Source organism: Elgaria multicarinata, chromosome 3 (assembly GCF_023053635.1).
Source record: "Elgaria multicarinata webbii isolate HBS135686 ecotype San Diego chromosome 3, rElgMul1.1.pri, whole genome shotgun sequence".
NCBI classification, from domain to species: domain Eukaryota; kingdom Metazoa; phylum Chordata; class Lepidosauria; order Squamata; family Anguidae; genus Elgaria; species Elgaria multicarinata.
Genome location: NC_086173.1, coordinates 153,630,880 through 153,647,872, shown reverse-complemented (window position 1 = coordinate 153,647,872; position 16,993 = coordinate 153,630,880). Strand labels below are relative to the sequence as shown.

General features: G+C 48.2%; 1 protein-coding gene across 1 annotated transcript; it reads right to left on the bottom strand.

Moving 5' to 3' along the window:
* Nucleotides 1-5,014: 5,014 nt before the first annotated feature.
* On the bottom strand, nt 5,015-16,764 carry LOC134396079 (zinc finger protein RFP-like). The gene is made up of 7 exons (XM_063122431.1): nt 16,324-16,764; nt 15,619-15,714; nt 13,570-13,800; nt 11,350-11,372; nt 10,862-10,977; nt 8,946-8,978; nt 5,015-6,178 (listed from the first exon to the last, which is right to left on the bottom strand). Exons 1-7 carry the CDS (start codon nt 16,747-16,749, stop codon nt 5,661-5,663), a joined length of 1,443 nt encoding a protein of 480 aa, XP_062978501.1. The 5' UTR covers nt 16,750-16,764; the 3' UTR covers nt 5,015-5,660.
* Between the last annotated feature and the right edge of the window lie 229 nt (nt 16,765-16,993).

The window sequence follows — 16,993 nt, the reverse complement described above, 5'->3', positions numbered from 1 at the left end:
GCAGTAAACCGCTAGTTGGATGGAGCTTTATTTTGGGGGTGGAGTTTCCGTCTTAGCAGTTAATGGAAATCTTGTGAGGAGGGGGAGAAGGTAAATAGAAAGTGAAACAAGGACTGAAGGTCAGGGAAGCCATTCATTTTACTAAAAAAAAATAGATCTGGGGACTGTGTTCATGGTGCCGCTTTAGCGCCACTTTCCCCTCAAACCCTGGAGCGAGATCAGAGGGAGGAAAAGCCGTACTGACCTCGCTCCCACCGAAAAAGTCAGGATAAGTCCCTGATTTTTTCGAAGCACAGTTTTGTGGGAAAGCCTTGCGGTGGCTGTGAATCACACAACTGAGCTGCATCCGATAACTGAGGCAGCAGAGATGCGCAGCCACCACGGGGCTTTAGCCACGTATGGACACCGCCTGGATTATTCATGTGCTTCTGTCTCTTTAAGAAGTTAGAGATGAGGGACGTCTGGGGAAAGGGAGGGAGGAAATCAGGCACCATTTTAGTCCATGGAGTTCTGGTGTCTGTGACTGGAGGCCTCTCAGGGGGCCTTTGCAGAAGGGGAAAAGGGGCCCTTGACAAAGGGAGGTTTGATGCTTAGAGACTAACCAGTCTGGTGTGGAGAGGCGGGAGAGTGAGGAAGGCTCTGATCTGCCTTAAGTAGGGTGACCATATTTGGGAAACCAAAAAAGAGGACACCTAGTGTGTGTGTGGGGAAGCAGCTTTCTGAGTCCTGCAGAAAGTACGTTATTCCCCAGCCACCTTAAAGAACCCGATTGGAGTGGAGGAGGGGAAAGGATTTCCTTCTACACCACCACCATCCACTCCAATTGGGGCCTTTTCTATAATGTCCACGAATGACCCACTTTCCCCTTTAAGACCTCAATTGGAGCTCGGGGTGGGGGAATGATGTGCCTCAAGAAAGCATGTCATTCCTTCCTGCCATGCTAATGGCAGCCTTAAAGGGGAAGGTGTGTCATTCCAGGACATTATTGAAAATTATAGAAAATCCCCCCTGACACCATGGAAAGAACAAAAACCAGGACAAATCCGGGGAAATCCTCACAGTTGGTCACCCTACCTTAAGGGGAGATGCTAAGGTGGCCTTTTCCCCATACATGAAAGAAGGGCATGATTGTCTCTCCTGCAAAGGAGGCTCTAGAGAAGGTGTAGAGGAGGGTCCCCCTGTCAGCATCGTAAAAGGACACCTGCCCCTCACTGCAGTTCAGAAACACTCGGATCCTCTTCAGCTTCCCACTCAGGGACAGATGAGGGGAAAGAGGGGGGTTGAAAGCCCTATATACACCTCCAACATACTCCATAAACCACATCCCTTCCTCAGGACCAAGTCCAATCTGCCCTTTTCTCCTCACAGACTCTCTGGCGACCCCCACAGCCCAGTCTCCCTCACTTCCCACACTGACTTCCCAGAAATGTCTGCCTGCTGTGAATCCCTCACGTCCCAGGACAAAAGCAAGGTGCTCAAATCTCTCAGGATTGTTGGGCAGATCTTGCCGTTTCTCTCCCCTTCTCACGCTTTTATGACCATCGGACAGGATGAGGCTGGGATGAGCTGTGTCTGGATCCAGAGTGACATTTGCTGCTGGGGGTGGAGAGAGAGGAGGACAGCAGAATCCTCTGGGACAACGGCGGAGGTCTTAAGTGTTAACACCCCACAGGGGATTTCCTATAAAATCAGGGAATGTGAAAACAACTCAGTATGATAACAGGAACATGAATACCTCAAATTCTCATAGCAGAACCAACATGAAAGCTCCCCCAAACCTCTCCTCCCTTTCCCTCCCTCTGTCCTTCCAGCCCACCCTGAGTGGCCAAACTCCCCCCCCCCCTGTTGTTGTTTATTCGTTCAGTCATTTCGAACTCTTCGTGACTTCATGGACCAGCCCACGCCAGAGCTTTCTGTCGGCTGTCGCCACCCCTAGCTCCCCCAAGGTCAAGTCTGTCACCTCCAGAATATCATCCATCCATCTTGACCTTGGTCGGCCCCACTTCCTTTTGCCTTCCACTTTCCCTAGCATCAGCCTCTTCTCCAGGGTATCCTGTCTTCTCATTATGTGGCCAAAGTACTTCAGTTTTGCCTTTAATACCATTCCCTCAAGTGAGCAGTCTGGCTTTATTTCCTGGAGTATGGACTGGTTTGATCTTCTTGCAGTCCAAGGCACTCTCAGAATTTTCCTCCAACACCACAGTTCAAAAGCATCTTTCTTCCTTCGCTCAGCTTTCCTTATGGTCCAGCTCTCGCAGCCATAGGTTACTACGGGGAATACCATTGCTTTAACTATGCGGACCTTTGTTGTCAGTTTGGTGTCTCTGCTCTTAACTATTTTATCAAGATTTGTCATTGCTCTCCTCCCAAGAAGTAAACGTCTTCTGATTTCCTGGCTGCAGTCAGCGTCTGCAGTAATCTTTGCGCCCAGAAATACAAAGTCGGTCACTGCCTCCACATTTTCTCCCTCTATTTGCCTGTTATCAATCAAGCTAGTTGCCATAATCTTGGTTTTTTTGAGATTTAACTGCAACCCGGCTTTTGCACTTTCTTCTTTCACCTTTGTCATAAGGCTCCTCAGCTCCTCCTCGCTTTCAGCCATCAAAGTGGTGTCATCTGCATGTCTGAGATTGTTAATGTTTCTTCCTGTGATTTTAACTCCAGCCTTGGATTCGTCAAGCCCAGCACGTCGCATGATGTGTTCTGCATACAAGTTGAATTGGTAAGGTGAGAGTATACAACCCTGCCGTACTCCTTTCCCAATCTTAAAACAGTCCGTTGTTCCGTGGTCTGTTCTTACCGTTGCTACTTGTTCGTTATACAGATTCCCGGCAAAGCCGATTAGAGCCTCAAAAGAAACTCGCCGCCTCCATGGCCGCCAAGCTCCGCCCTCCCACACACATCCGGTTTAACTCTGCTCCCCGTGAGCCGATGCCTAACTGGCCCATTGGGCCCTTCCCAAATAGAAACCTTTTCTTTATGTATTTTGCCACGGTCAGCCCAGGAAGAAACAGAGGGCGGCCTTTGATCAGGTGTTTAAGAAACAACAGAGGAAAGGGAATTGGCGTAGCTGGCGGGCGGCTCGATTGGTTCCAGCCATGGCCTACGGTCAGCCAAAACAAATGTAAACACCACATAACTAACCCTGATTTTAAAAAGAAAATCCTGATCATGTGAATTCTAAATCAGAGCTTCCGTCATGACCAGAGGAATGGAACGGAGTGGGCTTCTGCTGCCCGGAGGCCAAACACTTTGACTTGGCAATACAGGATCATATCATTTGGTTTCTAGGAAAGGACATTCTTAAACGTAAACAGAAGAAAATGAGCTTCTGTAATCAGGTAAATGCCCTCCTTGTTGCCCCCGGACTCTAAAGTGCTTTTAACAACTGCTGCAGGGAGCAGCGTCAACCCTGGTGGGCCTGGCTTGCCTCTGCCAGCCCTGGTTCTGAGGCTGAGTTCGTCTGCCTCTGCCCCCATCACCTGCGTCTCTCAAGGTGATCTCTTGGTGCCCCCCCACTAGGCTGCAGGGCCTTGGACTTCAGCCCCCATGTCCAGCCTTAGGTGCCCCATTGTTGTGCTGGGGGTGAAGTTTCGGTGGGGGATTCTCGCTATTAGGGGAAGAGGCCAGGAGGTCTGTCTTTTTAATTTAATTTTTGAAAAAAATATATTAAATCCACATGTAATAATGCCTTTCCAGATATTTCAAACTGTATCCTGGGAACAAGAGAACTAGGATGACCCTATGAAGAGGAGGACAGGGCTCCTGCATCTTTAACAGTTGCCTAGAAAAGGGAAAGTACAGCAAGTGTCATTTGTAAACATGCAGCACCTGGGGAAATTCCCTCTTCATCACAACAGTGAAAGCGGCAGGAGTCCTGCCCTCCTTTTCATAGGGTCATCCTAAACCTAACATGATTTGGGGGACCAAATGCCCAGATTCGCCCAGACACGTCCGGAAATCCCACCCCAAAGCAGCATCTGGGGGGAGATTTCAAAATCCCCCCAAATGTCTGGGAAAATCGCAGTCCTGCCACTCCCTCCCATGGCCCAGGCCTGCGTCGCTGGGGGGGAGGAACTGGGAGACTCGTCCTCTGAGAACGTCTCTCCTTGCCCCCACTGATGCTCTACCCTTCTCCTGGGTGCTCAGGAGAAGGCCTGCGTCCCAGGAGGTAAGGGGTGTGGGGGGTCTGTTTTTGCTCCCCTTACCTCTGAGCTGCTGTGGGAGGGCTGCGTTTTTCACTCCCCATCCTGGGAGCGAACACAGACCCCCGCCCCTTACCTCTCGTTATCAAAAAGAAAAAGAAAAAAGAGATTCTACGTTTGTTGGGTAAACAAATTCGGATGACGATACAGCTCCTGAGGAAGGACCTAAGGGCCCAACCCGTCGAGCTAGTGCACGCGTCAATCTGTCTTATTTGAATTCACGTATAGTTTTTGATTGAAGAAACCATTATTAAATATTTTAAACCTTAGTTAGCACCAGAGCACACACCTCCTTTTTTCTTGCTTGTTCATTGTGCCAGATTTTTCTGCACTTGTCAACTGCTTCATTTGTTCAGCGGTAGCGGTTTGATGAAACAATGAATATGGAAATAAGAAAGGTGATGGGGAAGGAGTGTTAAATGTTAGGAAAGGTTAGACTGTGGTCATCCAGTGAAGGATTTGCAGTCAGAAAAGATATTTGAGGGAAGGGGAGACTGTATCACACGGAATATAGCAAAAGATTCAAAGTGCAGCAAAAGCTACAAAAGTAGGAATGACTGAAGTTCATTTCAGATACCTTGAATGTCTCACTTGTTCTTTATTCCAGTGATTTTAACATTAAGATGTTATGTAGAACAGGTTTGTCTTAATTGTGTGCTGTGAAGTCAGACGTGTGACCAAGCGCATGTTTGGGTGGGAACTCCCCCTTGGGGGCTCGGCACGTTTGTGGGCACGCCCCATAGAGCGGCCATGTTGTCTTCCTTTTCGGTTCCTGAAATATGGTCACCCTAAGCATGATGAGAGAACCCTTGTTCCCAAGGCTGTAACTTATTTTATTTAATGAAAATAACTAAGGGGGACATATTAGCTCACTATAATAGCAATTTCCCTGGACTTGCTGAATCCAAGCCCACCGACAGGCCATTCTCAGTGGAAATCACATGGAAGATGCATTTGTCTTCGTGAAACAGCAGAATGAGAGGCCTTTTGGGATATGGAGACTTTGGCAAGAATGTCACATCAGGATCTCTGACAAGGTACAATGCACCCGTGTGTGTGTGTGTGTGTGTGTGTTTGTGCAAAAAGAGAGAGAGAGAGAGAATTTTGTGGTGGGTTTTCCATCTAAGGATATAATGAAAATATTGTGGAGAGGGAAACAAGGAAAAAGAAACATAGACTGAAGATCATGGAAGCAGTGTAGTTAAAAAAATGTTGGTCTGGATTATTCATGTGCTTCTGTCTCTTTAAGAAGTAAGAGATGAGAGAAGTCTGGGAAAAGGGAGGGAGGAAATCAGGCACCATTTTAGCCCATGGAGTTCTGGTGTCTGTGACTGGAGGCCTCTCAGGGAGTCTTTGCAGAAGTTGAAAAGGGGCCCTTGACAAAGGAAGGTTTGGTGCTTAGACTAACCAGTCTAGTGTGGAGAGGAGGGAGAGTGAGGAAGGCTCTGAGCTGCCTTAAGGAGAGATGCTGAGGTGGGATTTCAGCACTACACAAAAGAAGGGCAGAAGAGTCTCTCCTGCAAAAGAGGCTCCAGAGAAGGCGTAGAGGAGGGTTCCCCTGTCAGCATCGTAAAAGGACACCTGCCCCTCATTGCAGTTCAGAGACACTCGGATATTCTTCAACTTCCCACTCAGGGACAGAGGAGTGGAAAAAGTGGGTATGGAAGCCCTATATACTCCTCCATAACACCCCAAGACCCAGATTCCTTCCTTAGGACTAAAATCAATCTGCCCTTTTCTCCTCACAGACTTTCTGGCGACCCCCACACCCCATATTCCCTCACTTCCCACACTGACTTCCCAGAAATGTCTGCCTGCCGTGAATCCCTCACGTCCCAGGACAAAAGCACGTTGGTCAAATCTCTCAGGATTGTTGGGCAGATCTTGCTGCTTGTCTCCCAATCTCACGCTTTTATGGTCCTCAGACAGGATGAGGATGGGATGAGCTGTGTCTGGATCCAGAGTGACGTTTGCTGTTGGGGATGGAGACAGAGGAGGAAAAGAGAAGGTCAGCAGAATCCTCTGGGACAATGGCGGAGGTCTTAAGTGTTAACACCCCACAGGGATCATCGATTTCCTCTAAAATCAGGGAATGTGAAAACAACTCAGTATGATAACAGGAACATGAATACCTCCAATGCTCAGAGCATTACCAACATGAAAGCTCCCCCAAACCACTTTCCCCAGACCTCTCCTCCCTTCCCCTCCCTCTGTCCTTCCGGCCCACCCTGAGTGGCCAAACTCCCCCTCCCCTGTATTCCCCTCCATTTCCCTGGGAAGCCCCCACAGCCCCTCCCATTCCATGCCCAATTTGCCCCTCCCAGCTAAGGGCTCCTCCCACATTTTACAAGTAAGAAAAAAACCCCACTCTCAAAACACTCAACTCTGCTGCTTCCAGATCAGGGCTTTAGTGCAGCCTGGCCCTGCCTCATTCCAGGAATGTCATGTTGTCTTCCCCTCCTCTCCCTCCTGAGCTTCTTCTCTTAAGAAGGAACAGATGGAAAAGCTCCAGGATGCCTTCTCATTGGCAGTGCTCTGTGTGTGTGTGTGTGTGTGTGAGTGTGTGTGTGTGTGTGTGTGTGTGTGTGTGTGCTGGGTGAGGAGGGTGGAGGGAGGCAGGAGAGCAGAAAATTCACCACCACCCCTTGATGCTGCCTCTGAATGGGCCAACTGAGACTTCCAGGGGGAAGGAGGAGTCTCCATTCTTCTGAGCAGAGAGCAGCCAGCCGGTTCTGCCCTCCCTCTTGGCAACAGATAACTGGGTTGTCAATAGAACTATGAAAATCTAGTATCTCGTTCGCTTTTGCAGCAGTTGGAGGCTCCACCTTGGGTGCAAGATACAAACATGCAAAGGAGCCCTTTCTCTTGCCAGTGTTTTGGGTGGCCCATTTTGTTTTATACAATGCTAATATGAGACTTTTGTGGCATAATGACTGCACTTGCGCTAATTCTTGGGAATTAGGGGAGACAGACCTGATTCCGAAATGAAACCTTAGAGGTACAGCTGGGTGTCATCCCTATATTGGAGGACGGGTGCATCTTATAGAGACCCCATAACACCGGTCTGAAAGGAACTCAACAAGCCCAAGCCACCGGGGCTTATTAGCCGCCCTGGAGTCATGCAAACTGGTCCAGTAAGTCCCATCATGTTCAGTGCATCTTAACCTCAACGAAGCATATCTAGCACTAAAACCGAAATAATAAAAAAGCAAAACTTAAGAAAATCCTCTGTAGAACATAGAAAATGAGAAGCAGAAGGCAGAACTAGGATAGAGGGCTAGACGTGGCTCCATCTGCTGCCCTCAGGGACCCAAGCGGATGTTTGCGCCATCCCTAATGAGGGCCAACAAAAAAGACTCAATCCAGACAAGATGGAGATACTGTTACTGGGTGGTTCATCTGCATTGGGCTTTTCACCCGGAAACTGTGCTTTTTTGAATGTGTCCATTTACTGCGACTTCTCCCTTTGCCCCAAGATCACAACGTTGTGTCTTTGTGTGTCAGTGACAGGCAGAGCTCTGGGCGGATCGGGAATGCAAGACCCAGGCTCGGCTTGACAAACAGAATGGCCGCCGGCGTTGTGGTTTTTCTGGCCAGATAACCTGCGCACCCTTCTGCTGTCTGAATTGATTGTTTTCCTCACGCAGCAGTGACACTGCGGATTTTTGAGGGAATCAAACACCAAAGTGGCGTCATGTAGACCCACACACACAAACACCCAGCCCTAGTAATGGGTTTCCTTGTCTCACCGATATTTCAAATTTGTATGTTTTTCTTGAAAGCATCAAGCCGTTATGTGCATATTTGCAGTTCAGATGCAGGTTGAAGTCTTTCACAGAGATATGATTTTGACGGTGCCAGAGGCTCTTCTCTCAGGGGAAAGTCAACTGTGACGGGCACCTGTGGGCTCGTGCTAATAACTTCATCCGCGTATTTTCTTCTCCAATACCCCCTTCACAGTTTTTCAACTCTTCCAAAATGTTTTGTCACTTTTTGCTTTGGTTAATTAAGGATAAAGCTATATAGTATAATGCTGAACATCTGTCAGACAGGTTCGTCCTGGAATCCCTCTTTTATAAGCATATCATTTGCTACAGCCTTTGACTTATTAATAACTGCAGTGATATGTTGACATGAAAAGTAAAAATTTGGAGGGGTCTGGAGGAGTCTCTCCAGTGATCTGTGAACTTCAGAACTGTCTACTGGAGCATCTAAGCTGTGCCTCTGCCTATGTTCAGCCTGTATGTTTATCAATAAATTCTGGCGTTTTAAAATACCAATGACCAGGCCCAATGCTGGTCAGACCATCCCGTCTCTTTGAATGGTCCTCAGTGAGATACCTCTGCCTGCTCTAGTGTGCATGGATGGCCAGAGCTCCACACGACTGGGAGCTTTGCTTTCTCACATGTCCTGATTGTATGGAGCCCTCCCTAGGCGCAGTCACCTCTATTATACATGGACACGTTTTGCAAAAGTGCACTTGAATGCATGGGGGAAGTATGGAGGGGAGGAGCCCATAGTTATACCCCCCTGTCTGTGCCTGCTTTGTTGATATGGAGAACCCAACATCACTACAGAGTTGCTGATTACTCATAATTAACCTGTTTATAGTTCTGAAGGTTGCAGGACAGAACGGTTGAAGCACAGTGAAATGAAGCCAGTGAAATGTCTGACCAGTCCAGACAGCTTCCGCTATTGGATGGTACAGAAATGTAATAAATAAATAAACTGGAAAGGTACCTTTCATCAGAGGTAGTCCAGGTAGCAGCACATCTGGGGAAGGAAATGATAGAAACTTTAAGAGGCCCATTATGAATCAAGTAGAAACCAATCCGGTAAAAGGGAGATCCTCTTCGTAACTTTAAACTGATTCCAAGTAACAGTACAATTCTATGCGTGTTTCTCAGTGTTTCGTTTCATCCGAAGCCAGTGGGGGAGGCTCATGGGGAAGGTTAGCAAGTCAACCCACAACCGCACCACAGGCCATGGGTCTGGAGTGGCTTCTTAACCACCTCAACAAGCCACCCTCCCTAGATTCAGACAACACGAGAAGCCTTTGCCCAGCCAGAACAACTATGCAAACCAGGCCAGCACTCAACAAGCCCAAGCCACCGGGGCTTAGTAGCCACCCTGGAGTCATGCAAACTGGCCCAGTAAGTACAGCCCATGTTCAGTACAGCTTAACCTCAACGAAGCATATCTAGGACTGCAACCAAAATAATAAAAAAACAAAACTGAAGAAAATCCTCTGTAGAACATAGAAAATGAGAAGCAGAAGGCAGAACTAGGATAGAGGTTGTATTTCATTCCCCTTCCTATGGGTAGAACATCCTTCTTGGGCTACAATTTAGCCTTGTAAATCTTATATACCTGAAGATCCAAAAAGATGTTTTTAAAATTCCTTCCCCTGTTCCTGTGTTTGCTTCGTTGTCATTCAATACTCATGAATTCGTAGCCATTTAAACCAGGGGTCTAGTCCTAATCCAACCTATGGGGCACCACAATCCGGCCTGCACAGCCTCTTGGTCTTCTCCCAGGGGAATGAGTTTAGTCTCCAAGCCCCCCCTCTGGAGGAATCCCCTTGGAGGGCCCCCCCACAGCTGTCTCTGATCAGGGATAGTGGTGGGCATGTGGGCAGCCTGAGCAAGGGCACTCACCTGGGCTAGATTGAGTGACCACATTAGGGGGGACCACATTACACCAGTTTTAAAATCTCTTCACTGGCTGCCAATTAGTTTCTGGGCGAAGTATAAAGTGTTGGTTATCAACTTTAAAGCCCTACATGGTTTGGGTCCAGGCTACCTGCGGGATCGCCTTCTCCCATACAATCCGCCCCGCACACTCAGGTCCTATGGGAAGAATTTACTCCAGACAACAAAAACAAGGCTGACAACTAGTACCCAGCGGACCTTTTCCTCTGCCGCTCCCAGCTAATGGAATGACCTGCCAGGAGAGATTCGTCAACTTCAGTCTTCCAGATTTTAAGAAAGCTATAAAGACTGATCTCTTCCGGCAGGCCTACGCAGTTGAATTTTAAGATGCCTTTCAATAATGTGCTGCTTTTAATGATGTATTAGTTTTGAATGTTTTAATTATATGTATTTTATGGCGTTTACATTTGTGTTGTACCCCGCCTCGATCCAAAGGGAGAGGCGGGTAACAAATAAATAAAATTATTATTATTATTATTATTATTATTATTATTATTATTATTATTATTATTTCCATCACAAGGAGCAGTCCCAATGCGCACCCCCTCTCATCCCCATGGCTATCTCCAATCTCAGAACAGAGACAGGAGCATGGATGAGAGGTGGCCTGGAAGTGGGAAAGGGAACTCATTCCTTATCCCTTTCCTGCAGTTTAGATTCATGAGTGGGGGATATGGAGTCAAGAGTAAACAGGGAGGTTGACACACTACATTATTCTGGATGGTGAAAACCCAAAGCAGAATTGGTGAACTTTCAAGAAACCTTCTCCCGTCTGAGCGGATGGGCAACAAAATGCACTCTGGGTATTCCTGGAGGAAAAGGAAATGGTGACCAGGCTGCCAAAATGGAAGCCTGCTGTTTACTGCTGTTGCCACCGTTTGTAGCACCAACAAAATAAAATAAATTAATGCCCAGCACTGCATCCCTGCAGCCGTGCTTCCTTACCTTTGAATTGCTTCATGACTCTCTCCAGAAAGGGATTTATTTCACGGAAGTCCCAGATCCTCCACTTCAGCTCTGGAGGGAAAGCTGCTGGATTCTCAAATGTCTCCTTCTCACTCCTGGAGGCGAGGGAAAAAAGGTAACCCACATCCATTCAATCCAAATGGAAATTGCAGAAAGCTCAGAACAGAGAATGGGCAACTTTGGTTGGGGGAGGGAGCATCAGCCACACTGGCCCATACAGAACCCTTTGGGAGCCACACCAGCGAGCATGGCTGGGGGCGGGGGCGGTGAGCGGGGCAGATGGGATGCTTGTGTTTGTGTCTAGTTAGGGTTAGTGGTTAGATGTTGGAGTCCATGAGGGTTAGATGTTGGAGTCCATGAGATGTTGGAGACCAATGTCCTCTGCCCAGGAGCATGGAGGGAGCCATGTGCTTCCCATGTGATCCAGACCCTTCCCACCATCATGCAAATGAGTGGGATCCACTAACCTTTGCAAGGTGTTTCTCACGTCCTGCAAAGAAAGGAGAGACAGAAGAGGGAACTCAGTGCCTGCCAGTCACCCATCTATGGTAGCCTGGTCCTTCTAATGCTCAAGTGCTGATGCTTCCACATAGCACCCGCACACACACACTCAAGGACTATGAGGAATAGATAAAATATCCTACAATGGGGGTTCAAGAGTCAAACTCTCAGGCTTTCACAAGAGACAGACAGTGATCTGTATTTTAAGGCAGTGGTCTTCCACAGGTCCAGATCCAAGAACCACGATGGACTCTGATTTGCAGTGACCCATCTGGACTGATCCTGTGACCCACTTTTGGGTCACAGCCAACCCTGTTGGCCTATTTCCCTGTGCAGAGTCAGTGACAATTTAGAGTCTCTCTTTTAGGACAAGAAAGTACTCCAAGATGGGAGCATTTACCTTGACAAAAAAGAGGAATGCCAGCAGCAACAGTGCTTCAAGCTCTGGTTTCTTCAAATAATGGGAATTTCCACAAACCCACAAGAATCTCAGGGATACACTCATTTATTGGAGAAATGCGATGCTAGGGCATTCTTCATAAGCGTGCAAAATCAAAACAATCTGTTATGCAAATAGTACTTAACAGTGCTGGGGGTGGGAAGGAGATTAGAGTGAACTTTCCCGATTGGGGGGGAGAGAAAGGTTCCACGGGTGGGGGTTTCTCTTAGAACAGGGCAGTGAGACATGGGGCTTCTCTAAATAAGTGACTTATAGCATGCTCCTGACTGGCCTCTCACGGAAGTTTGGGGTCTTTCTGACGATGTCTCCTGCACCTTCCCCCATTTATTCCGTTAAAAGAAAACCCCTGGATATCCCGATTCTTCAACTACATCTCAAGACTTCCCACCATGTGCAGCCAAAGTTGCACTTCAAAACCTCCACTAGAGGGCGCTGTCCCCTTCATTCTTACTATGAGCACCGGGAGGAGGGAGAAGTTTCCAATTCCAGGCCACCTGGTCGTCCCTCTCCTGCCATGTAATGCAAAGGCCCTGGTCACAATACACACACAGAATAGAAAGAGGGTGCAGGCAAGGAGGCCACTATTGGTCCAAGAACCTCCTGAAACAGGGTGGAATTTCAGGGGGGCCTCTGGGACCCATTCCTGAAGCTGAATTTGGGGGGCATTGATACTCCTGAGTCTCAGCAGGGGAAGGAAAAATGTCTCTGTTTAAAAGGGAGGTTGCAACGGATCTCCGCTTGTGGCAAGGTGAGAACCTGAGCAGCCAGACTGGCATTGGGAGGGAGAAAGCTTCTACACCTGAGCCAGGCAGGCTCTTCATTTCAGTTAAACTATTACTCTTATTGGCTGGCTGGGCTTCCGGTGCAGGGGGTGCTCCTCCTCCTCCTCCTCTTCCTCCTCCAACTCCTCCTTCTCCGCCTGCTCCTCCTCCTGCAAGCCTCCTGTCCTCTCTGAGGATGATGGGCAAGCTGTGTGCTGCTGTTGTGACATTCATGCATTTCTATTTACTCATTTATTATTGCTCTAAGCGCTTTTCTCCTGCTGCTTTGTTTCCCTCTCTCTCGGCATACAGATCAAGGCATGAGAGTTGCCTGAGAGGACATTTGAGTTCAGCTTTTAAAAAAATCACTATAAATCACTGCATGCATGGATCTGATCCAAACTTTGCCTGCCTAAAGTCCTCTTTAAAAGCTGCCACAGTGCCAATTTTCATGTGTTTATCTTTACAACTGAGTGAGGTGTAAGCATGTCTGTTAATTCCCATGTAGCAGTCACCCGACAACGGAGCGATTTTTCACCAAACCCTCTTGTGGTGCAGAGAGAGGGACCCACTCTGGAAATTGGGGTGGAGAACCGCCTCAACATAGCTCCGTCCTAAATTCTGGGGCAGAGAACACCCACTCTGCACGCCCCTAATGCACACAGGTCTATTTTGAGCGCCTGGCCTGGCCTTTCCAATGGCAGACTTCTCCCTGTGCTTTCCCAGGCAGGAATGAAGTCTTCCTTTCCATATCAAAAGCAGGAGGTGATCGGGGTTATAATTTTCCTAACTTTGCTTTGGCAAGAATTCTCTTAGAGGTATCACCTTACGGTTGCCAAGTGTCTAAAGGGTCTGCAGTGCCTGCCTTGGGCCTTTTCCTTCTGCAGGTGATGGAGGCAGGAAGGTCTTGAAGTCAGCTTTACCCTTGGGAGGAAGTTCCTGGGCTGTTCCTGCCACCGTCTTACCTGCAGGAGTTCACTCGCTGGCTGCTGACACTTCTGCTCCAACTCCTGGATGAGGCTTTCAAGAGAGGAGAGTTCTTCAGAGAGTTTGGCCTGGTGCTCGTCCCTTCTCCTGGCAATCTGCTCCTCTAAGCCTTCTATCTGGGTCAGCAGAAGCTTCTCTTGTTCCTCCAGAAGCTGCCGTAGTTGTCTGAACTGAGCCACTGCCTTTTCCCTCTCTGCTTTGGTTTCCTTCTGCAAGAAGTGGATGGAAAGGGGAGAAAGGGGAGCCAGAGTCAGAAATAGGACCAAGCTTCACAGCATCAAGAGGCTTAAAGGAATTTTATAGGAAAGTTATTTTAAGTTTTCAGAGATCTTAAATCCATGTTCAGTACAGAAAAAGATTCCTATAAGATCATAGAGTCATGGAATAGCAGAGTTGGAAGGGGCCTACAAGGCCATTGAGTCCAACCCCCTGCTCAATGCAGGAATCCACCCTAAAGCATCCCTGACAGATGGTTGTCCACCAACTCCCTAGGTCACTGATTCCATTGTCGTACTGCTCTAACAGTCAGGAAGTTTTTCCTGATGTCCAGCTGTAATCTGGCTTCCTTTAACTTGAGCCCGTTATTCCGTGTCCTGCACTCTGGGAGGATCGAGAAGAGGTACCAGGGCCCACTCTCAGCCTGGCCTTTCATTAGCCACCGTTCTGGGAGGTTTGGCCATTCCAGGCAAGAGCTGTTCTGCAGAGCCAGGCTGCCTGGGGGCTTTGGATTCCTCTGCATTTTACGTCACATTTTGACTCATATTGGCTGAAGCCCTTGTTCCCTTCCTAGGGGCTGCCTTGATAGCACCTCATTGAGGCCGCATTCCCCCCAAACCCTGTGGTTTCCTTCCTGTGGGTTTGGACTTGCTAATCTCCAGGCCAAGGAGGGAGCAGGGGGTTTCCAGCAATCATCCAGGTACTGGAGCCGCCCCCTTCTGCCCTCTTCCTGGCTTCCGGTGACCAATTGCCAGTCGCCATCTGCCAGGACCGCACCCCGGATCAGCCACGGAGCAAGGTCAGAGAGCAGAAGACCTCGCTCAGGGAGAAACAGTCAGGGTAAGTCCCTGTATGTTCAGCTGCGCATCTCCGCCTATTTGCCCCGAATCAGCCACTGCGTCATCTAACCAACACAGCTGAGATTTGGAGCCACCCTGGGGCAAAGACAAAGTGCTTGAGTGTGTGGTAGTTGGACAGCTTCAGGCGTTCTTGGGGGAAATGGATCATCCAGACCCATTTCAGTCTGGTTTCAGGCCAGGGCACAGCACTGAAACAGCCTTGGCTGCTCTGACCTACTCCGGGTGAAAGACAGGGGGAGTGCTGCCCTGTTGATCTAACTGGACGCCTCAGCAGTTTTTGATACCATTGATCATGGAATCCTACTGGGCCAATTGCAGAAAGTGGTATTGGGGGATTCCTGTTCTACCCCATGGATATGAAGCCACAGGGCTCTATTCTATCCCCCATGCTGTTCAACATCTATATGAAGCCACTGGGGGAGGTCATTAGGGGTTTGGTGCTATCTGTATGCTGGTGATACTCAGCTCTACTTCTCCTTGTCATCGGAGACAGCTGGGGCTGTGAAGGCTCCACTACCAAAAAGGTTGGGGTAAAAGCCCTACTTTTGGGAATCGGATTTTCCAGGGTTTGCCTCTGGATGGCTTCGTATTTGTGGCTGCGTCATCTGTGCGAAAATGGAAAGATGTAAACAGCTGTATGGAAAAGCCCCAGGTTAAAACATGGCTTTTTATCAAACTCTTTGAAGGCTATATTCTCCATGGTTGCACATAGTTTTAATTGTTTTCAATTGTTTCTAGTGCTTGTTAAAAATTTCTGCTCACCTTAATTTGTAGGTGATTTAATATGTTTCTCGTTGTTTATATTCTGTACTGTCTACATTGTTCTGTTTTATCTGTATGCTGCCCTGAGATCTCAGTGATATAGGGCAAGATACCAATCATTTAATAAAGAAATAAACAAAGAAATAAACGATATCATATAGACAGACCCCAAGTAAAACTGACACTTACAAGAAGTTCTTTATTCTCCTTTTCTGTTTCTGCCTTATATGCCAGAATTCTTTCTCTCTCTTCCCTGAGAATCTCCAGGCGACGACGGATCAGATCCTGAAGGAAAAACAAAAGTTCATGTTTGGTTTAGTGAGACAAAAAGAGGAAGTGAACAATATTCCTGTTCTCTGACATCCATCTTTGTACTGGGGAGCGGGGAGGTTCTCAGCGGACTTTTTCATACCATTAAAGCCTAAAGAACAAGTCCCTCCATCCACTGGGAGTCTGAGTTTCACATGCACTGAGATGGGGATTGGGGCTGGGGGTCACACCACCACCACCACCACCACCACCTTTGGCCGACACAGTAAACACTGCGGGACACACAAACCCACCCAGTTTGCTGCTGGAGCAAAGAGAGAGAGAGAGAGAGAGAGAGAAGGAAAGGTTTGAGAGGAGCACCTGCAGCATCTTGCCCCTGCTCCCCTACTGCTGCCACTGCGGAGAGAGCCCCCACCCTCCACCCTCCCGAATCTTTTCAGGCTTCCCGTGGCTGCTATTTGTAGAACAAAGAACGTGCATGTTCACTGCATCCAGGCTATAGCAATGTAATAAAGAAATAGTTTAGTCCCAATATCTTCTTATTGCAGGGACTTTACAGAGAACTTCCCAAGAAGAACCCAGAGTTCTTCCCCCTCCCCACCAAGGTCTACAATGTTCTCCTACCTTGTACTCCTGGGAAGCCTCCTCCAGAGGAAGCACCTCATGTTCTTTGTGCTCCTTGGATCTGTCACACACCACACAGAGGGGGGTTTCATGGTCTTTGCAGAAGAGCTTCAGGGGCTCCTGGTGTTTTTCACAGAACTGGCCCTTCTCTTCTGCCCGCTTTACCCCCTCATCTCTGCATTTCTTAACAATTTCAGTCATCTTAGCTAGCGGCTTATTTGGTCTGAGGTTCCCCTTCTGGAAGGTTCCTCTACACTCGGGGCAGGAGGCCTCTGTGTCCTTCTCCCCACAGCACTGGTTCAGGCAGGCTTGGCAGAAATTGTGTCCACACTCTGTAACCATCACTGGATCCCTGAAATACTCCAGGCAGATGGGACAAGTGGCTTCTTCACAGAGATCCTGGACGGCACTCCCAGCAGCAGCCATGGCTTTCGTACACAGCAGACAGAATAAGTTTCATTTTCCTCCCTTTCAGGAAGTGGTCGTTTGCTTGCTTGTAAATGACTCACTATCATCAGCATGTAAGAAACAAAGAGACCGACATAAAAGCTGAAACAGAACAGGCCAAAACAACCGCTTTATATTAAGAAATAGCACCTCGCCAGAAATAATGGCATGAGGTAGCAATACTCCAAAACAATATTTAGGACTAAAACCATTACAATATTAT